Consider the following 23,038-nt stretch of genomic DNA (forward strand, 5'->3'; position numbering starts at 1 on the left):
TAATATTTAAATAAATATTTAAGATTTTCATTTGACTCACGCTCGTACCAGGTCACGGCTCCTTACTCGTCTAGGGTCCAACCAGTACGGTCACGATCCCAGGAGAGGTGCTGTAGGTGACGTCGCGCTGTTAGCAAAGGCACTGCAATAGCCCATAATCGCCTCGCCTCGCACGACGAACATATCCCCTTCCCACAGTAGGCGTACTTGGGTAGGTTATTCGCTAAAATGGCGTCGAACTGAAAGGCCCACGTAACGACGGAATAGCTTTTAATACAGTCAGATGCTAAATCTACGTTCGTCGTACGCCCCGCATTGATTTCTGCGGTTATTTCACTAAGTGTTGCTTGTCTGTTAGCACTGACAATTTTACTCAAACGTTGCTGCACTGCTCTCGGTCGTCAAGCGACAACCATAAGCGCTGCCCGTCAACCGACGAACGGCAACAGGGCAATCCGACGGCTAACCGGAGTTCGTGGCGCCAAGTTTACGTAGTTTGAAAATGGTGCGTTGTCAACCTACACGACATTAGTAATTTTGGTTCCTGCTGGCATCAGCCATAACGAGTTAAAATTTCTTGACACAATTTTTCTCCGCCCTTTTAATAAAAACGAGCAGGAGTTTCATGTCGAATGCATTAGGCTCTGAGACTGCGGAAAACTACCGAAAATAAATAACCAAACCCTCATATGTATTTAGTCTAGAAATTAAACCATTGAGCACTGAACTACAAACGTGACACATTTTTCCAATAATATCACAGGCAATGCGCTTCTTGGAACTAACGTCCCAAGAGCCTTTGAAAAATATCGTTGATCGCTGCAATGGCCCTGGCGCAATTATGCATCGTGCAGTTCAAAGATGAATACAACGACTATCACAATTTAATATTTGGTTTGATTCTTCTGAGACAAAGCCGGGATGCGGATGCCGTGTCTCCTATATCATTCTACCGCTCCTCTACCGCACGAAATCAGGTTTCCCTGGAGCTGCATTAGGAAAAAAAAATTTCCCCATTTTTCGCCCTTCTCCCACAACTCAAATAGTGTTTGACATTTATTATCCCACTTTTTACATTTGAAAATAATGTTTTAGCTGAAAATAAAATAATTTACGTTTATGGACTTATAAAATATTGAAAAACTTGAAATGGCGGATTCTTGAACATAGGTGTCAACTACGTACATCTACATCTTCGTGATGACTCTACAGTTCATATTTAAGTGTCTGGCAGAGGGTTCATTGAACCACTTCACTCTATTTCTCTACCATTCCACTCTCTAAGAGAGTGCGGGAAAAACGAACACTTAAATCTTTCCGTGCGACCTCTTATTTCACTTATTTTATTACAATGATCATATCTCCCTACGCAGTATGGTGTCAAAAATATTTTCGCATTCGAGGAGAACGTTGTAAATTGGAATTTCGTTAAAAGATCACGCCGCAAACAAAAGCGCCTTTGTTTTAATGACTGCCACCCCAATTCGCGTATCATATCCGTGACACTCTCTTCCATGTTTCGTGACAACACAAAACGAGCCGCTCTTCTCTGTACTTTTTCTTTGTCCTCCGTCAAACCTATCTGGTAAACATCCCACTCCACACAGCAGTATTGTAGGAGAGGACGGATAGGATAGTGTAGGTATTCTCTTTAGTAGACCTGTTGCATTTTCTAAGAGTTCTCCCACTAAAAGGTAGTCTTTGATTTCCCTTCTCCACAACATTATCTATGTGATCGATCAAATTTAAGTTGTTCGTAATTGTAATTCCTGGGTGTTTAGATTGTGTGATTTATCATGTAACCGACATTTAATAGATTCCTTTCAATAATCATGGGGATAAAATCACACTTTTATTATTTAGGGTCAATTACCACTTTTCGCACCATACAAATACCTTGTCCAAACTATTTTGCAATTATTGGCTCGATAAACTGATCACATTATTAGATGGTAAACGACTGCATCATCTGCAAACAATCTACTCGTAAATTGACTGCCCAGATCGTCTTCTACATCATTTATGTAGATTAGTAACAGCAGAGGGCATATAACGAATCCGGTTGCACAACTGAGGCGATATTCCGTATGCACGGAGTGTGATCAGAAAGCGCTTGTGAAGAACGATATTAAAAGCCTTTTGGAGATCTGGAAATATGGAATCGTTCGACATCCTCTGTCGTCAGCGCTCATAACTTCGTCAGAATAAAGGGCTAGCTGTGTTTCACGAGAAGCATATTTTCCAAATTCGTGCTGACTGTGTGTCAACAGATATTTTTCCTGAAGATAATTCATGTTTAAACACAGTATATGTTCCAAGCTTCCGCAAATCAGCGTCATTGAGACGGGTCTATAATTCATCGCATTACCTCTACTTCCTTTCTTGAGTATCGGTGTGACCTGTGCTACTTTCCAGTCTTCAAGTATGGATCTTCCGTTGAGAGAGCGGTTGTATATGATTATTAATTAATGAGCTATCACATCAGCGTACACTAAAACTAAGCTCATTGGTATAAAATCTGTACTTGCCTTTCTTAAGTGATGCAACCTGATTTTATTCATCGAGAATTACTGCTTCAACAGTTCTTCATCCGAATTCTGGAATATCTATTTCGTCTTCTTTGGTGAAAGAATTTTGAAAACCGCACTTAGTAATTCCGATTTAGTGACACTGTCATCGGTAACATTACCATCACTACTGCGCAGTGAAGCTATCGATTGTGTCTTGCCGCTGATGCATTTCACATACGACCAGAATCTCTTCGCTTCGCATTTTCATCCAGATTTGGAGACAGAGGTTAGTTGTGGAAACTATTAAAAATATGTCGCATTGAAGTTCGCGAAACCCAAATTACAAATTTAAGGGAGGACCCTAGGAATATACTAGAACCTCCAACGTATCGCTCCAGTAGTGACCACAAAGATAAATATTCACTACATACAGTGCTAACAGAGACGATAAACAAACATTCTGCCCGAGTTGTGGAAGCAAATGGAACGGGAAGAGGTCCTATAAAATGATGCAGTGGAGGTACCTCTGCCACGCACTTTGTAGCTGTTACCAGAGTGTGGATATACACGACTGGCCATTACAATTGCTACACCACGAAGATGACGTGCTACAAACGCGAAATTTAACCGACAAGAAGAAGATGCTGTGCTACGCAAATGATTAGCTTTTCAGAGGATTCACACAAGGTTGGCGCCGGTGGCGACAACGAAAACGTGCTGACATGAGGAAAGTTTCCAATCTAACGTTGTTGTGATGCCTCGTGTAAGGAGGAGAAATGCGTACCATCACGTTTCCGACTTTGATAAAGGTCGGATTGTAGCCTATCGCGACTGCGGTTTATCGTATCGCGACATTGCAGCTCGCGTTGGTCGAGATCCAATGACTGTTAGCGAATATGGAATCGGTGGGTTCAGGAGGGTAACCCAGAACGCCGTGCTGGATCCCAATGGCCTCGTATCACTGGCAGTCGAGATGACAGGCATCTTATACGCATGGCTGTATCGTGCAGCCACGTCTCGATCCCTGAGTCAACAGATGGGGTCGTTTGCAAGACAACAACCATCTGTACGAACAGTTTGATGACGTTAGCAGCAGCATGGACTATCAGCTCTGAGACCATGGCTGCGTTACCATTGACGCTGCATCACAGACAGGAGCGCCTGCGATGGTGTACTCAACGACGAACGTGGATGCACGAATGGCAAAACGTCATTTTTTCGTATAAATCCAGGTTCTGTTTACAGCATCATGATGGTCGCATCCGTGTTTGGCGACATCGCTGTGAACGCACATTGGAGGCGTGTATTCGTCATCGCCATACTGGCGTATCACACGGCGTGATGGTATGGGGTGCCATTGGTTACACGTCTCGGTCACCTCTTGTTCGCATTGACGGCACTTTGAACAGTGGACGTTACATTTCAGATGTGTTGTGGTTCTACCCTTCATTCGATCCCTGCGAAACCCTACATTTCAGCAGGATAATGCACGACCGCATGTTACTGGTCCTGTACGAGCCTTTCTGGATACAGAAAATGTTAGACTGCTGCCCTGGCCAGCACATTCTCCAGATCTCTCACCAATTGAAAACGTCTAGTCGATGGTGGCAGAGCAACTGGCTCGTCACAATACGCCAGTCACTATTCTTGGTGAACTGTGGTATCGTGTTGAAGCTCTGTTTGACTCAATGCCCAGGCGTATCAAGGCCGTTATTATGGCCAGAGGTGGTTGTTCTGGGTACTAATTTCTCGGGATCTATGCACCCAAATTGCATGAAAATGTAATCACATGTCAGTTCTAGTATAATATATTTGTCCAATGAATAGCCATTTATCATCTGCATTCCTTCTTGGTGTAGCAATTTTAATGGCCAGTAGTGTAGATGTAGATTTAGAACTTGCTGATACACTTGTCCGTGGTTGTTACGACCTCCATCACCATTGCAGAGGTGCTGCGACTGCACCCGCCGGCCGGACACCTGGAGAAGACGTGCACGGCGGCCTACCCCATGAGGACACCCTCGGGCCGCACCTTCACTCTGCAGCCGGGCACCACGGTCATGGTCTCCATCGATGGCCTGCACAGGGACCCGCGCTACTTCCCGGACCCGGACGACTTCGATCCTGAACGCTTCTCGCCGGAGAGCAAAGATCGTAACGCCATGCAGGCGTACATACCTTTTGGACTGGGTGCGCGCTCTTGCATAGGTGAGGCCCTGATTCAGTGACGCCGTCAATTTATAATTCAGCAGTGTGTGTGTGTGTGTGTGTGTGTGTGTGTGTGTGTGTGTGCGTTTCAAAAAAGTGTTATTTACAAAATACTTTACGCGTCATATTTTGGAAGCCAACTGCAATACTTATCCGTTACTCGCATAACCCATCGAGGACGCTGGACATCAGCTGGACATGAATTCCTTGAATAAGATAATTTAAACAACAGCTGTATTGTAATCCAACGCCGGCCGGAGTGGCCGTGCGGTTCTAGGCGCTGCAATCTGGAGCCGAGCGACCGCTACGGTCGCAGGTTCGAATCCTGCCTCGGGCATGGATGTGTGTGATGTCCTTAGGTTTGTTAGGTTTAATTAGTTCTAAGTTCTAGGCGACTGATGACCCCATAAGTTAAGTCGGATAGTTCAAATGGTTCAAATGGCTCTGAGCACTATGGGACTTAACATCTATGGTCATCAGTCCCCTAGAACTTAGAACTACTTAAACCTAACTAACCTAAGGACAGCACACAACACCCATTCATCACGAGGCAGAGAAAATCCCTGACCCCGCTAAGTCGGATAGTGCTCAGAACCATTTGAACCATTTGTAATCCAACGTCATTTATTCAAAACATGCTACAAGTTTCAAAGCCAAAAAGCGCCGTCTTCAGGCCCAAAACGTAATCTACCATCATCGTACGAACCACGAAGACAAAGACCAACGGAGTCTTGAAATAGAAAGAAAGTAGATTAAAACTGTGTGACGGACCGAGACTCGAACTCGGGACCTTTGCCTTTCGCAGGCAAGTGCTCTACCAACTGAGCTACCCAAGCACGACTCACGCCCCGTCCTCACAGCTTTACTTCTGCCAGTACCTCGTCTCCTACCTTCCAAACTTTACAGAAGTTCTCCTGCGAGTTCGAGTCTCGGTCCGGCACACAGTTTTAATCTGCTATGGAGTTTCATATCAGCACACACTCCACTGCAGAGTGAAAATCTCATTCTAGAAAGAAACTAACTTATTGAGAAAGTTACGCCGGCATATACAACCAACGAAGTCGGGTGCAGCGAGGCCAAAACCAAGAGGATTCCGCATGTAGCAGTAACAAGCCCACCAATGGTGTACTCACGTGACTGGGAAACATGAACAGTTGATGAACTGCCTTATATTGCGTTCAGCGACATTCGGGATCCTCCACTACCCCAGGTGACTATAGTCGGCGAGTGTGGCAGCGACCTTGGGAGAGGTCCCATTCTTCCAGTGTTTTCGAGACGCACAGCTGTGTTACTCCTGCCGTCATGGTGTGCTGAAGCACCGGCTATGATTTCAGGTCACGATTTATGGTGACTGAAGGAACTTCGACGGCGCAACGATATGTCATGGACGTCCTGCATCCTCATGTGAGAGTATCGTGCAGCCAGTTTTCAACAGGACAATGCTCGTCCACTCGTCACGCGTCCCTATGTAGGCGTGCGGGATGCCGAAGTACAGCCGTGCCCAGCAAGAACCCCAGATCTACATCTACATCTACATCCATACTCCGCAAGCCACCTGACGGTATGTGGCGGAGGGTACCTTGAGTACCTCTATCGGTTCTCCCTTCTATTCCAGTCTCGTATTGTTCGTGGAAAGAAGGATTATCGGTATGCCTCTGTGTGGCCTCTAATCTCTCTGATTTTATCCTCGAGGTCTCTTCGCGAGATATACGTAGGAGGGGGCAATATACTGCTTGACTCCTCGGTCAAGGTATGTTCTCGAAACTTCAACAAAAGCCCGTACCGAGCTACTGAGCGTCTCTCCTGCAGAGTCTTCCACTGGAGTTTATCTATCATCTCTGTAACGCTTTCGCGATTACTAAATGATCCTGTAACGAAGCGCGCTGTTCTCAGTTGTATCTTCTCTATCTCTTCTATCAACCCTATCTGGTACGGATCCCACACTGGCGAGCAGTATTCCAGCAGTGGGCGAACAAGTGTATTGTAACCTACTTCCTTTGTTTTCGGATTGCATTTCCTTAGGAGTCCTCCAATGAATCTCAGTCTGGCATCTGCTTTACCGACGTTTAATTGCATATGGTCATTGCATTTAAGTCATTCCTAATGACTGCTCCCAGATAATTTATGGAATTAACTGCTTCCAGTTGCTGACCTGCTATATTGTAGCTAAATGGTAAACGATCTTTCTTTCTATGTATTCACAGCACGTTACACTTGTCTACATTGAGATTCAATTGCTATTCCCTGCACCATGCGTCAATTCGCTGCAGATCCTCCTGCATTTCAGTATACTTTTTCATTGTTACAACCTCTCTATATACCACAGCATCATTCGCAAAAAGCCTCAGTGAACTTCCGATGTTATCCACAAGGTCATTTATGTTTATTGTGAGTAGCAACGGTCCTACGACACTCCCCTGCGGCACACCTGAAATCATTCTTACTTCGAAAGACTTCTCTCCATTGAGAATGACATGCACCGTTCTGTTATCTAGGAACTCTTCAATCGAATCACACAATTGGTCTGATAGTCCATATGTTTGTTCAGTAAACGACTGTGGGTAACTGTATCGAAGGCCTTGCGGAAGCCAAGAAACACGGCAGCTACCTGGGAACCCGTGTCTATGGCCCTCTGAGTCTCTTGGACGAATAGCGCGAGCTGGGTTTCACACGATTGTCTTTTTCGAAACCCATGCTGATTCCTACAGAGTAGGTTTCTAGTCTAGTCTAGATCTGTTTGTGACAGTGCGTCTGTGGCCCCAGCTCGGATGTCAACTCTGTCCTGGTGGAAGTACCCAGGATATAACGGACCATTTACAACAGTCGTGCAACTGTTTGCCTTAGGAGAGGATACAACGGTTTTATAATAACTGAATCATTTCGTACATCCGGGCCAGACTGGGTATAACGTCATGCTAATAATACTGTTAAGTGTGTTCATACTGGCAAGTTCTTCGTAAATCTGACGAAATTTTGTAATCGCTGAAATTTCATAAAGTACCTTTTCAACCTGTTTCCTCCTCCTCTTCTGGCTGCTTCTCTTTTTTTGGTGGACAGCGTATTTCGGCGATATCCCACAGTAGGACTGGGGTCAGCATTGTCTTCTGGCGATAAAAGATGGGGCTCACGCATACTGGTGTACTCTAAACGGAAACATTCTTTCTAATTATAACAGAATACTTCAGGGTTGTTTTTATTTTTCTCAAAATTCCGAGGTATGCACAGATAACCCGAAAACCGAAAAACTCACATTGAGATAAATGGGAATTCGTCGTACTCATTTGCACGTTCATCATTGAGGTAGATAGTGCATCTGTTGAGAAGGGCGAGAAGGGCTTGCCAGGCGTGACCAAAGATGCCAAGCAATTACCTGGCAGTTCCTGAAATCCCAGCCACGAGATGCTTCACTGCCTCCACTTGCCTGGAATACACCAAATTGTTCACATGATCGCACAGGAAGTTGGTCACAAATGCCGAAAGTGGTTTACTTGGTGACTGGCCAATAGTTTCGTTTCTTCTGCAACACCTCTCATCAACTATTATATCCAGGTGATCTCGAAGATACTGGGGCTCCGTCTATGCCGGAACCACTTGCCTTCAAGGATTTGATGAGTCAGATTGTCTAGCATATCTGGTTGTGCATTACTGTTGAAAAATAACGTTGTTGCTTTCGTTATAAATGAAACAAAGACCAAGCAAAAGTGTCTACAGTACATGTCCAAAGAGCACTGGAAGTATCTACAAACAAATGTCACGTGATAGTTGTCATCTTAAAGCCCTTGTCTGTTCCGTTCTTCTCTGGTGAGGTGAATTTACTAAAGAAACACAATGAACCATCAGATAAATTTAGTAAACACAGTGAAACAATCAGAAATCACGCTTCTACCGAGACCTTCCCAACAACCGCTCAATAAATTTCTGCTTGAGGAGAAAATGCTGTCTGTGGTAGTTGAAGGAATGTAGCCGAACCTCATCTGTAACAGTTGTTGTCAAATGTTTTTTGCTCAAGAGCATATCATTTATTAATCGGTAACTTACATATATCTGTATGTTGTGAGCCCCCAATAAACCAACTGTACAGTCAGGTCACAAAAGTCGTTGGACAGCGACATGTACATAAACAGATATCTGGTATCGCCTACACTAGATTAAAGGGCGGTGCATTGGTGGAGCTATCATGCGTACTCAGGTGATTCATGTGTAAATTATTCCGACTTATTATGGCCGTACGATGGCAGTTAACAGTTTGAAAGCGGAGTGGTAGTTGGAGCTAGACGCTTGGGACATTCCATTTCAGAAATTCTTAGCGAATTCAGTATTCCGAGATACACAGTGTATAGAATGTCCCGAGAATACCAAATTTCATTCATAAGTCTCACCAAGGACAACGCAGTGGCCGACGGCCTTCGCGTAACGATCGAGAACAGTTGCGTTCGCGTAGAATTGTCAGTGCTAACAGACAAGCAACACTGTGTCAAATAACCACAGAAATCAATGTGGGCCGGCCGCGGTAGCCGAGCGGTTCTGGGCGCTTCAGTCCGGAACCGCGGGACTGCTACGGTCACAGGTTCGAATCCTGCCTCGGGCATGGATGTGTGTGATGTCCTTAGGTTAGTTAGGTTTAAGTAGTTCTAAGTTCTAGGGGACTGAAGACCTCAGAAGTTAAGTCCCATAGTGATCAGGCCATTTGAACCATTTGAAATCTATGTGGAACGTACGACGAACGTATCCATTATGACAGTGCGGTGAAACGTGGCGTTTATAGGCTGTGGCAGCAGACGATCGACTCGATTGCTTTTGCTGTCAGCACGACATCGCCTGCTGCGTCTCTCCTGGACTCATGACCATATCGGTTGGACCTTAGACGCCTCAAAGTTGTGGCCTGGTCAGATGAGTCCCGATTTCAGTTGGTAAGAGCTGATGGCTGGGTTCGAGTGTGGTGAGGACCTCACAAATCCATGGACCCAAGCTGCCGACAAGACACTGTGCTAGTTGGAGATGTCTCCGTAATGATGTGGACTGTGTATACATGGAATGGACTGAGTCCTCTGATCCAAAGGATCATTGACTCGAAATAGTTAGCTCGACTACTTGGAGATCATTTACAACCATTCTTGGACTTCATGTTGCCAAACATGTCACTGGACCACAATTGTTTGCGATTGGTTTGAAGCACATTCTGGACAATTTGATCGGATGATTTGGCCACGCAGATCGCCCGACACGAATCCAGTGAAACATTCATGGGAAATTATCGAGAGGTCGGTTTGTGCACAAAATTCTGCACCGACAACACTTTCGTAGTTATGGACGGCAACAGAGGCAGCAGGGCTCGCTATTTCTGCAGAGCACTTTCAAGGACTTGTTGACTCCATGCCACGTCGTGTTGCTGCACTGTACCAGGCAAAAGAAGGTCTGACACGATATTAGGAGGTACCCCATGACTTCTTGCACCCCAGTGCAGCAAGTGCGAAATAAGTTGGCCGCCATCTTACCTTGTGGGGTCGTTAAAGGTCGGTACAATTCGGAAAACCTAGCTTCGATTGTTCTCTGCCACGCTCAGCGCCCCAAGGTTGTGGCACTGCAATTCCCTGACGAACTTTTGTTGTGTTTTCTGTGCGAGTGGATGATTAATTCATTAATAACAGCAACTGTATTTATATTTAAATGAATTATGCAATGAGACACGAACGCAGATGAAACTTCCTGACAGATTTAAACTGTGTGCCAGAGCGGCACTCGAACTCGGGACCTTTGCCTTTCGCGGGCAAGTGCCCTACCAACTGAGCTACCCAAGCACGACTCACGACCCGGCCTCATAGCCTCAGTTCTGCCAATACCTCGTCTCCTACCGTACAAATTTCACAGAAGCTCTTCTGCGAACCTACCAGAACTATCACTTCTGGAAGAAAGGGTATTGCAGAGACATGGCTTAGCCACATTCTGGGAGATGTTTCCAGAATGAGATGTTCACTCTGCAGCGGAATGTGCGCTGATATGAAACTTCCTGACAGATTAAAACTGTGTGCCGGACCGAGACTCGAATTTGGGACCTTTGCCTTTCACGGGCAAGTGCTCTACCAACTGAGCTACCCAGACACGACATCTACGAACGCAGATGTTTGCTAAATTTTTTGAATGTCATTTTTGCTCTACTCTCTTCGTTGTACTAGAACAGCCTTAATTTAATCTCAAATTCCTTGCTACAGAGGGGATGTACCGCATTTGAAGATAGCAGTCTCTGTAATTCGCATTGACCAATCCATGTTACTTTCGTGTCAAAATTTATACCACAGTACGAATCGCAAGACAAACAAGCAAACCTTTCCCCCGCTCACGTCCTCTAATCTCGCAGTGGACGCGCTATTTTCCCTTCTGCCCCCGGGCAGGCGGCCAGTTTTACTTTCCTCGCCACCGAATTCACCGTTGTCAATTAAAATTAAGCACAGCTTAAAACATTATTGTCTATGTAAGTATTTTGGTTTGTTACTGAGCAGAAAAACAACACTCTTAAGAAGTTCGTAACGTTAACTAACGTTTTTGGATTTAATTCCATTCCGTTTCAAGCGCTTCATGAAGGCACTATCAATGGTCGTGGAATATGATGTTGTTCTAGAACAGTATTTGGACTGTAGACTGCCAACAGCAGGGTCTTCTGGAATCAGTCATGAAAATCGGCATCCTTTCATTGATCCATATGGAAATACGCCTTTTAACCACATTTCATCGACAGCCGCTTTTCCCACGAGTCGTATGCAAATGGTACACAGAAGGGCGAAAGTAAAGCGGCTTGCGCAGTGAAGATGTACCTGTAGATGCAGGTTTCAGAGATTTGCACTATTCCAACCATACTCCCTTACGTGAACTAATGTATCGTACTCAGAAGTATATAAAAGACTTTTTTTTAAAATTTTGGAACGTAAAAGTAAGAGACAAAGTGCGGTATGGTACATCATTGTAATCTGTCACTAAGTTTCACAACAGCATACATTTCGTATGGCAGAAAATTCATTTTCGACACAGTGATTTAAAATGCTTATTTAAGCTGTGCTCCAGAGATGTCACGCCTTTGTCTGTCTTCCAAGTGTTTATCTGACACAGACAACATAAAAAACAAGATTTTTATAGAAATTAATGTTTCTGCGAGAATCCTAAGCTTTCCTTTCTTTACATTTTATTTCGACTTCGGCCGTATTCTCGTAAGATTGTGTAGGTTACATAGAGCTTGTACCTCAAGCACTTAAGTCACCTTGTCCACCTGTTCCTCCTTTTGAAACAGTAACTTTTTCAACGGGTAGTGCAGAGAAAACTAAAATAAAGTGGGCCAACAATGGGATGGATTGGCGGGAATTGGAAGCCACAGGTGAAGTGGTTCGTGCAAGAACACAGATGTTTTACAGTGTTACGTCAAGAACGCAGTTAGAACGGACTTACTGAGAGAGCAAAACTCCATCGGGCAGAAAAGAATCTCTGTGTCAAAATGAAGAGTAGGAAAGTGGGGGTCAAAGGAGGAGCCGTATTCTGGTGAAACTTTGCTCTCAATTTACAGAGAAATAGAGAGTGTCATGCATTGTATACGTGAAGTACTTACGATGGAGATGCCGTTTGTTTAAAATCGGTGTAAGTAAATGTGAGGAAAGTAGAAGCAAAACTGTAATTTGTGGTCCTGCTGGGACTGAGGGTATTAGATATGGCAGAAAAGCTGGAACTGAAGGATAAATTTGGTAAGGCCTCGTTTAATGAAACATTTGTCTGAAGTGACTGCGGGATTCCACGATGAACTGTTGCTATAGCCTCTATGGCAGCTCGCACAGTACCTGCAACTTGTCCCCACTCTCATGCATCATGTTCCGTAATGTTGTATGCACATCGCCACGATCAACGCAGTCGACTGTTAAACGCTGCATAATAAACGCAAAAATATTCAGTGCCACCAGTGACTGCACCACTAACTTACTACTTCTCTTCCCTTCTTTTTATTACGGTGGTGGGCCTGTCATTTTCTGCGGCCCTGGAGAGTTTTTCCTGGCTGATTCACAACACAATAATTTACTTAAAAGGACCAGGGGAGGTCATACACACCGAGGTGACAATAGTCCTAAGATAACGATCTGCACACATTCAGATGGCGGACGTATCGTGTGCACAAGATATAAAAAGGTAGTGCATTGGCGAAGCTGTCGTTTGTACTCGGGTGACCCATGTTAAAAAATGTTTCGGACGTGATAATGGCCGCACGACGGGAACGAATGGTAGTTGGAGTTAGAAGCATGGGACATTCCATTTCGGAAACGGTTATGGAATTCAATATCCCGAGCCCCCAGTGTCAAGGGTGTGCCGAGAATACTAAATTTCAGGCGCTACCTCTCACCACGGACAACGCAGTCGATTTCACTTAACCCTAGGACGCCCAAGCCTTTTTTTTTCTAACTTGGATGCCTAAGGGGGGGGGGGGGGGGGTTCGGCGAGCCCACAGGTATTAAATAAGTTTACTGATGAAAAATTACAACTTTCAAAATGGTTTATGTATTTTAACTAAGGCATCAGTTTATAAGTGTTCTTAATTGTTATAAATATTGGATTGAGTGAGTAAAAAATTGACATATTACAATACAAAATACAGATGTGTTCATATACAATAGGCTACTCTGAGTCCTCAACTTCAAGGCGAGAGACACACTTCACAATTTTTTCTGAATGTGTGTTACACACATGTTTCTGACACTGTCCACAATACTGTTTTGGTTTACTTAGATTGTTGTACTTCTGCTTCTTTGTTTTAGCTTCTCTTATACAAACATGGCACCGACCTTTCCCCGCAGGAGGCTGACGTGCTTCTGTTGCCACTTCTTTGATTTTCTTTTGTAGAATAGTCTCCATTGATTGAACAATTTGGTTAGATAACCTTCTTGCATTGGCACTTCTTTCATCTACCTGCAATTTCACTAGTTCCATCCCAGCTTGCAGAAGATAAAGTTTCCGTTTGTTGTGTTTCTTTTCATTCCACTTGGATGTTGCTGGATGAATATGGTGGTTGCATTGATAGCACAAATGTCGATGAGAGAGTAAAATACAGATAGAGGCCATCCCTTTGCTCCCCTCTTGCAGGACTACATACGCGCCATTTGATCAATGGTATCAATTCCACCTTTAGTGGAATTATACTATGCATTTATCTCTGTTTTATTCTTATCTCTTCCAACGGTGTCTTTATCTTGGTGCATTGTTGACAACATCAGTAAGTTTTTACTTGGTTTCGTTTTTGCTGTGTAGGACACCAAAGTTACTGGAGGCCTACGTGTTGGGAACTGCACTAACTCACTGCAAGTTTACAAGATAAATAATAGCTGACTGACATCAACAATCACTTCCTCTGAAAGTAAACCAGTTGTTGTGAATATCAAGAATACCAACCAACAAGAAACTAACTTGCATTGTTGTAGAGATGAGAAATACGAAATCCTACTAAGGGAAATTTTCTATAGCATGGAAGCCTAAGGAGGGGGGGGGGGGGTTTGTTGGACCCATAATAAGTTTATTTATTTTTTCTTTCAAAGCAAGAATTTTCTATAAAATATATTGACACTAACGTTTCATAAAATAGCCAACAAACAATAACTCAAAGGGAATATGTAGTATGAAAGTTACTTGGGCAAAAGCAGGGGACATAAAAAAATTGTGGGTTCAACGAACCCCCCCCCCCCCCCCCTTAGGCGTCCTAGAGTTAACTACCGAGAGCGGCGGCTTTTGCGTAGATTAGTCAGTGCGAAAAGAGAAGCAACGCTGCGTCAGATTACCGCAAAAATCAATGTGGGACGCACGACTAACGTATCTGTTAGGACAATGCGGCGAAATAAGTCGTTGATTGGCTATGACAACAGACGACCGACGCGAGTGCTTTGCTACCATCACGACATCGCTTGCAGCGCCGCTCCTGGGCTCGTGAGCATACCGGTTGGACCCTGGACAACTGGAAAACCGTAGCTTGGTCAGACATCTCGATTTCAGTTGGTAACAGCTGATGGTAGGATTTGAGTGTGGCGCAGACCCCACAACGTCATGGGCTCAGGTTGTCAACGAGGCACTGTGGAAGCTGGTGCTGTACCCATAATGGTGAGGGGTGTCTTTACATGGAATTGACTGGCTACTCTGTCGAACCGAACCGATTATTCACAGTAAATTCTTATGTTCGGCTACCTGGTGACATTTTGCAGCCATTCATGGACTCCATGTTCCCAAACACCGATGGAATTTTTATGGATGACAATGGCGCCATGTCACCGGGCCACAATTTTCCCAAAGAAAGCAGGTGTTGACAGATGTGACAATTACCGAACTATCAGTTTAACAAGTCACAGCTGCAAAATAGTATCGCGAATTCTTTACAGACGAATGGAAAAACTTGTAGAAGTCGACCTCGGGGAAGATCAATTTCGATTCCGTAGAAATGTTGGAACACGTGAGGCAATACTGACCTTACGCCTTATCTTAGAAGAAAGATTAAGGAAAGGCAAACCTACGTTTCTAGCATTTGTAGACTTAGAGAAAGCTTTTGACAATGTTGACTGGAATACTCTCTTTCAAATTCTAAAGGTGGCAGGGGTAAAATACAGGGAGCGAAAGGCTGTTTACAATTTGTACAGAAACCAGATGGCAGTTATAAGAGTCGAGGGGCATGAAAGGGAAGCAGTGTTTGGGATGGGAGTGAGACAGGGTTGTATCCTCTCCCCGATGTTATTCAATCTGTATATTGAGCAAGCAGTAAAGGAAACGAAAGAAAAATTCGGAGCAGGTATTAAAATCCATGGAGAAGAAATAAAAACTTTGAGATTCGCCGATGACATTGTAATTCTGTCAGAGACAGCAAAGGACTAGGAAGACCAGTTGAACGGAATGGACAGTGTCTTGAAAGGAGGATATAAGATGAACATCAACAAAAGCAAAACGAGGATAATGAAATGTAGTTGAATTAAGTCGGGTGATGCTGAGGGAATTAGATCAGGAAATGAGACACTTAAAGTAGTAAAGGAGTTTTGCTATTTCGGGAGCAAAATAACTGATGATGGTCGAAGTAGAGAGGATATAAAATGTGGACTGGCAATGGCAAGGAAAGCGTTTCTGAAGAAGAGAAATTTGTCAGCATCGAGTATAGATATAAGTGTCAGGAAGTCGTTTCTGAAAGTATTTGTATGGAGTATAGCCATGTATGGAAGTGAAACATGGACGATAACTAGTTTGGATAAGAAGAGAATAGAAGCTTTCGAAATGTGGTGCTACAGAAGAATGCTGAAGATTAGACGAGTAGATAACGTAACTAATGAGGAGGTATTGAATAGAATAGGGGAGAAGAGGAGTTTGTGGCACAACTTGACAAGAAGAAGGGACCTGTTGGTAGGGCATGTTCTGAGGCATCAAGGGATCACAAATTTAGCATTGGAGGGCAGCGTGGAGGGTAAAAATCGTAGAGGGAGACCAAGAGATGAATACACTAAGCAGATTCAGAAGGATGTGGGTTGCAGTAAGTACTGGGAGATGAAGAAGCTTGCACAGGATAGAGTAGCATGGAGAGCTGCATCAAACCAGTCTCAGGACTGAAGACCGCAACAACAACAACAATAGGTTTGGAGAGCATTCTAGAAAATTCGAGGGAATGATTTGGTCATCTCCCGAAATAAATCCCATCGAACATTTATGGGACTTAATCGAGATGTCAGTTCGTGCACAGAATCCGGCACCAGCAATGCTTTAGCAATTACGGACGGCTATAGAGGCAGCACGGCTCTGTATTTCTTTGTAGGAGTTCCAACGACTTGTTGAGTCCATGCCGCGTGGAGTTGGTGCAAAATGAGGTCTGACAAGGTATTAGGAGCAATCCCCTGCCTTTTGTCACCTCAGGGTACTTCTTCAGAACCGAAAACCCTCCTTGAGACCAGGTAAGTGATGCAGAACTCACTTCGTTCGACCTCCTTTCACCTATCTGCCATAAAACAGTACTGTTTGAGACACTAGGATGAATCTTTCAAATGTTCAAATGTATGTGAAATCTTATGGGACTTAACTGCTAAGGTCATCAGTCCCTAAGCTTACACACTACTTAACCTAAATTATCCTAAGGACAAATACACGCACCCATGCCCGAGGGAGGACTCGAACCTCCGCCGGGATCAGCCGCACAGTCTATGATTGTAGCGCCTAGACCGCTCGGCTAATCCCGCGGGGCGATGAATCTTTCTTTGAAAGATAAAATCTAAGTCAGTTGTAGCCTTCAGAAATGGTAGAGCATGAGACCCGGCATTCTTCTTGGCAGCCACGCTACGGAAGAATGTTCATTTAAAATCCTTGCTACGGACTTCCTAATTGGCTCATAATATTTATTCCTGTAGAACGCGCACTTTCTCGCGTGTGTTTCCTTGTGAGCCCTTACATTCATTAGATTCGGATTCCTGTCAAGGGGTGCGAGAGAGTTTCTGACTCCCTCCTGACGCCACGGCACCATTGGCTAATCATAACAAATTTTGAAGGAGCAGGAGCTTTTTAACTTATTCACAAAATTATTTTCGGGCAATCGTTTTCTGAAGCCCGAGAGTTTCTTATGAATAACACAGTAGTAAAAATTCTTAAAAGAGTTGCGTTAGAATCAAGAAAGGACGAATAACTCACAGCATACACAAAATACAAGAGAAGTAACAAAAGTGGTCGCGCCTTATCACTCCTGTTGTACAAGTTCTATACCGAAGTCACGGTTTCCGAAGAGGGATAAGGGTTCACGAATGAGATTCGCATACGATGTAGCCCTACTGGCCGGATCTAAGGGGGTCCTAGAAGCCAAGATTAAAGGAATGTGCAGTATGGCTTAAGGATCTAGAGAGTGAAGGCGGACACGTTGAGGACTAGTATAAAGATGAATAACGACTTACTACTCATCAAAACTGCGAACTGCACAGTAGTGGAAGGAGTGAAAGTAAGGTAACACTGGATGGCCGAAGCCAGGGAAGATAGCAGGAGCAAATGGCCAGCAAAAAGTTTCCATTGGACAGCGTTGGTGCAGTGTATATGGAACCTGGCACTATTCCGATGCTGGTAAACAAGCAGCGGTATGTTGGCAACAGGTTAGTGTGGTCTTCGAATGGAAACTTATTTGATTGCCCCTTTTGCACAAGCAAAGAAAACTTTCTTCAACGTAAGAGGTCTACTGCTGTCATTGACATGGAGTTGACGAAGAAGTTTCTAGATGTGTAGGTCTAGAGCATACATTATTGGAAGTCTGCTGTTTTCTGTGCATTCGGATGTCAGTTGGGTTGAAGTGTGTTCTCGGTGTGTTGCAGGACAACGTTTCGCGCAGTCGCAGGTGAAGATGGGCCTCGCCACCCTAGTACTGAACTTCAAGATCACCACCACCCCACGAACTCCAGTGCCTCTCCAACTGGATCCCAGAGGGTTCCTGAGGACCGCCAAGGGCGGATTATGGCTCCGGTTCCAACCTCTGGCTCACTGACCGTGCCAATCAAACCGGGTGTAATACATTCTAATCCTCCAGGTTTCATATGTGCTGTGCTGTGCTGAGTTGTACATAACATACAATAAATGTGACATTTCACTTATGACCAATGAGGATAATTATTATTAATAAACACTCTTACATTTACAACAATGTGGACTTTGTTTTATATGTTTTTCTCTTCTGTTTCAATGCCTTTGAATGTTATTCAAGCAAGTGGTGTGGGTGATAAAGTCTATTTTTTATTTGTTTACCAGTGAGTAGAAATTTATTTTAATAAACTGCCTCTGATATGTCATTAACATGCAGTACAAAGTAAAGCTTTAGATTCAGTAATCATATTTGCAGTTTAACTTCTGTAACATCATCTAAGTTTAAAGATGAACGTTTATGCAACAATTAGTGACATAATTTCTGTCAGAAGATAAGGACCCAAATTCTGGAGTAACATAAAATTTTAATTACCTTGGAAGAAGAGAAATATCAATAGACTGCAGTGTTGGAAGTATGGCAACCTCAAACATGTCAACACAAGAGTTCCTATTTTGCACTGTGGATGGGTTCCTAACTCTTCATATGAACCAATTTACAACAAATTCATCATATAAGATTTGTTAAATAATCACTTAAATGTGCCCTTTAGTTGTATACTGTAATGTGGCATCAGTCTTGAACATAAGCATACAAGTTCCAAGATCTGCCTGAAGGATGAAACTAGGTGAAATAGCTCATATAAATCTTACAAAACTTGCAAAAAGGGATATAAAAGCTAGGAGGGAGTAATTGGAAACCCCCTTCCTACAAGTGTACTATCACATTAGCATAGTTCTTCTTTAAAGGTTACGAAGTACTTAGAGATCTCTCTAATTATATAACATTCTAACAAGACGTGGCGTTCATGTAAATGTACCAATATATACAAACATTTAACTAGAATTGGTGACAATCATCCTTTGACTGTACATTCAATGTACCATACGACAACAATAATCAAAAAATTCAATAGCTGGTTGTGTTAATTTGTTGGAGAAAGTACACCCAAAAGTAATGATAGTGTAGAGATAAATATACAACATTAGTACCCAATGTTGAGGAGCATACACATCTGTAAATACAGTCAGCAGTAAGTGTTTCTTACAAAATTTCAGCAAGTGCGTGTGTCAGTTTGTTTGACAGAACACACACACAGAAATAACAGTAACAGACAGATAAGTGTAAGACATACATTTAGTGGCAGTGTCGAAGATGTAGGAAAATATATTTATACAAACTGATATAATTCTCCTGGCTTTCTAACTTGGCGAAGGGGGAACTCATTGACTGACTGTAGTACAGTGTTAATTTATTCTCAGTAATAAGGACAAGTGAATGAGGATTCTAAAAAAGGGACTGCAACTATGTACGCTACCTAAATCACACCATAACATGACGGGGAATAAAAATATTTAAAAGGAGGTTATAGACACAGTTATGATCGAAACGTCTCTTTGTGATGACAACTGAGAAGTGATGAAATGCATAATACAAGATAAACAAACAAAAAAGACATGATACATTAGTGAATGGGTGGATACATAACACACAAACCATGTCGTAGTTAGGAAAAAACTATGAACGATTGAGTGACATCAGAAACTGGACAGTTTGATGAAACGCAGAGTGACATAATAAATAAATAAGAAAAACGCATAAGCCACAGAAAAAACCTTCAGATTATCATTTGGTGATACATAGGCTCACAGAGCACTCGACTTCATAGTCCTATTTGGGCACAAAAAAGTTAATATCTTTTCACACAGTATTAAAGGCAACTCCACATAAATGACTATGGATAACATTAACCGATTTGCCGTGTTGGTCTGAGGCACTTCACACAATCTTTCTTATGATGTTTTATGATGACAGTCCAAGCTTTTCCTCTGCACAATATTAGTTGCTATTCTCTGTCAAGTTTGGTAAGCTCCCCCCCCCTTCCTCCTCATTACTTTCCCAGTGAACCATGTCTTGACTCATAGTCTGATAACAATATGTTGTAGTATAGTAGAGACACTGTATTGTGCGTATTGCAGTTACCAAAGGAAAATGAGAAATTAAATGAACCACAGTGATTTCCTTGCAGGAGTGTGATATACATACATGAGTTACGGGTTGAGCTGATACTGTTGGTAAAGATAAATTTGAGACCACAGACGTGGAATTATCCAGCGGATTGATAGTCCCCAAGCAGGAGACGATTTAGATAGGGCAAATTCGGACGATAAACGTAAGTAGCCTGCAAGTGTAGCTGCATTACCGGAGAAAACACCACACTTGGAACGGGTAGAGAAGGTAGTGACGGAGCAATGATCGTCAAACAACGAAGCACGTTCAGTCATCACAGGTCTTTTCTAGCGACCCCAGACACAGTGCAAAAACCAACTGGGAATGAACTGCCTGTGTACTGTTAACGGTACTGTATACCACATGATCTGCAACCAAGGACGAATGAATTTAGTGCCCAGTTGACATGAGATGCTATTACTGCGAAACATTCTAGGCCCTAGGAAACAGTGATAATCATTCCAAACAAAAGTGCAGATAATACGAGGGAGTATCGCTTTTCTTGTGACTATCGATACGTTAACAACGGTACAGTACCAGATGCTTATCCAATTCTGATTATAGTAGAAACTTCGCTTAATCTGGTGCAATGAAGATACTTTTTACCACGAATCAGCGGAGTGGCTGTTACTAGTTAGAGATACCAGTAGAATATTAGTCAAAGACAGCATTTACAATCCTTTGAGTACATTATCAGTATTAGCGTATGTTGTTTGGGCTGAAGAACGCATCGCCAATGTTTCAGCGCCTCTTAGAGTATTGTAAGGATTGAAATCAAAGCATTGTATGTATTTAGGTGACGTAATACGAAATAGCATGTACTGCAGACAAGGGAAATGTTAAACGGCTGCAAATTGTACATCTAACAGTCAGCTTGGAAAAGTGTCAATTCGTGCTGGAAGAAGTACATTATTTGGGGTACATAACTAATCACAAAAGCTTTGGGATGGAACCCCAGAAAAATAAAAACTGTTCAAATTGGTTCAAATGGCTCTGAGCTCTATGCGACTTAACTTCTGACGTCATTAGTCGCCTAGAACTTAGAACTAATTAAACCTAACTAACCTAAGGACATCACACACATCCATGCCCGGGGCAGGATTCGAACCTGCGACCGTAGCGGTCGCTCGGCTCCAGACTGAAGCGCCTAGAACCGCACGGTCACTCCGGCCGGCAATATAAAAACTGTACAGCATTTTCTAGCACTGTGCACGTAAAAAGAGTTGTAGTCTTCTTTGAGCCTGGGAAAATATTACCAGAAGATTTCACCGAAATCTGCAGAAATAACATGGCTGCTGTATTGAAGAATGAGAGAAGTTTCACAGGTTAGTAGAGCGTGAATATGCATTCAGTGAGTTGAAGGTATTATTAACAACTGGACAAGTATCAGTTTTCCTAAATTATGGAAGATATTTGTGTTGCCATGCAATGTAAGCGATAATGCACTCAGCTACGTTTCGTCAGGAGGTGGTCAGGGCCTAACATACGAGTATGTTCGCCTATGGCTCACAGCAATTGCAGAGAATGGAAAAGAATTGATCTACAATGGAGAAAGGTATGCTGAGTCTCAACAGAGCATTACTCATTTTCGATGTTAGCTGTGTGGGAGAAAATTCAAGGACAGAAAGCGTCATACAGCTTAAGATGCCTATTAGGTTCAAAATATTCGTCAACACGGTAAACAGGCTGGGCACTGAAACTCAAAGAATGAATTTGATTTTGAGTGATTCATCGACCCAGCAAATCACGTAAAAATACTAGTATCCTGAGTCAGAAAGTTTGTACGATACAAAATGACAGAAGGAACAATCAGTTGATGCAGATTGCAAGCTATTTTGCAACTTAACCGCAATTCTTTGTGTGCGATGGAGAGTTACATAAACCGACAGAACTCGGTCCTCATGTGGTGGTACCAGCTACGTTGGGCACTGAAATATGAAAATATGTGCAAGACCTTGTATTGATGTAGGACGTAGAACAACAGAATGACGTGTAGCCGAATAATATTTGTGGTAAACACGAAAGTAGGATGTAGAATAGTACGCAGTGAACTGTGGACCTTGTGCACAACAAGCCAAATCAATGTATCTGCTGTTGAGATGGGAAGCCATTAAACTGTTTGAGACGATTGGTTTCGACAAAGTTTAGACATTTTAGGTCATTTTGGAAGGACATCGGCAGGGGATTGTTAGATGCTAACAGTAATAAATCACTATTTTATGAGCAATTTTCTTTGTAGGCTGAATGATTTTCGTTGTGCTACCATTAAACTGAAGTCTTGCAATAGGGTTGGTAGCCTTGCACAGGGCCGCACGTACGGAGACAGAGCTCTCGTGAAAGATAAGTTATTTAAGTTGTAATTAACTGTAGTTGAACACTTTTAACTAATTAAATACGTTCTTTAGTGTACTCTTCAAGCTCACCATTACAAGTTTTACTCTTATTTGCGTAGTGTTCTAGTAATCGCAAAAAGTTCGTTTGTTTACTTACTGCTGCTTAGGCCTAATTTTTCGAGTGTGCATATTTAGCGTTATACCGCAATTGGAAGTGCAATTGCTGTAGTTTAACTGATTAAATACGTTCATTAGGGTGCCTTTCAAGCTCACCATTAAAGGTTTTTCTTTCATTTGCGTATTGTTCCAGTAATCGCCGAAGTTCGTTTTGTTTATATTTCGCAGCTTTGCCTTACTTTCCGAGTGTGCATACTTAGCGTTATACCGCA

General features: G+C 43.0%; 1 protein-coding gene across 1 annotated transcript in view; it reads left to right on the forward strand.

Annotated features, from left to right (window-relative positions):
- Window positions 1-18,324, forward strand: part of LOC124622214 (cytochrome P450 6a2-like) — an 84,762-nt gene extending 66,438 nt beyond the window's left edge. Inside the window, exons 8-9 of the mRNA XM_047147862.1 lie at window positions 4,458-4,718; window positions 18,044-18,324. Of these exons, the coding sequence (XP_047003818.1) occupies window positions 4,458-4,718; window positions 18,044-18,213 (431 nt within the window). The 3' untranslated portion in view covers window positions 18,214-18,324. The remainder of the gene's footprint in view (window positions 1-4,457; window positions 4,719-18,043) is intronic.
- Window positions 18,325-23,038: the final 4,714 nt, after the last annotated feature.

The sequence above is a fragment of the Schistocerca americana genome, chromosome 7 (assembly GCF_021461395.2).
Source record: "Schistocerca americana isolate TAMUIC-IGC-003095 chromosome 7, iqSchAmer2.1, whole genome shotgun sequence".
In the NCBI taxonomy this organism is placed as follows: Eukaryota; Metazoa; Arthropoda; class Insecta; order Orthoptera; family Acrididae; genus Schistocerca; species Schistocerca americana.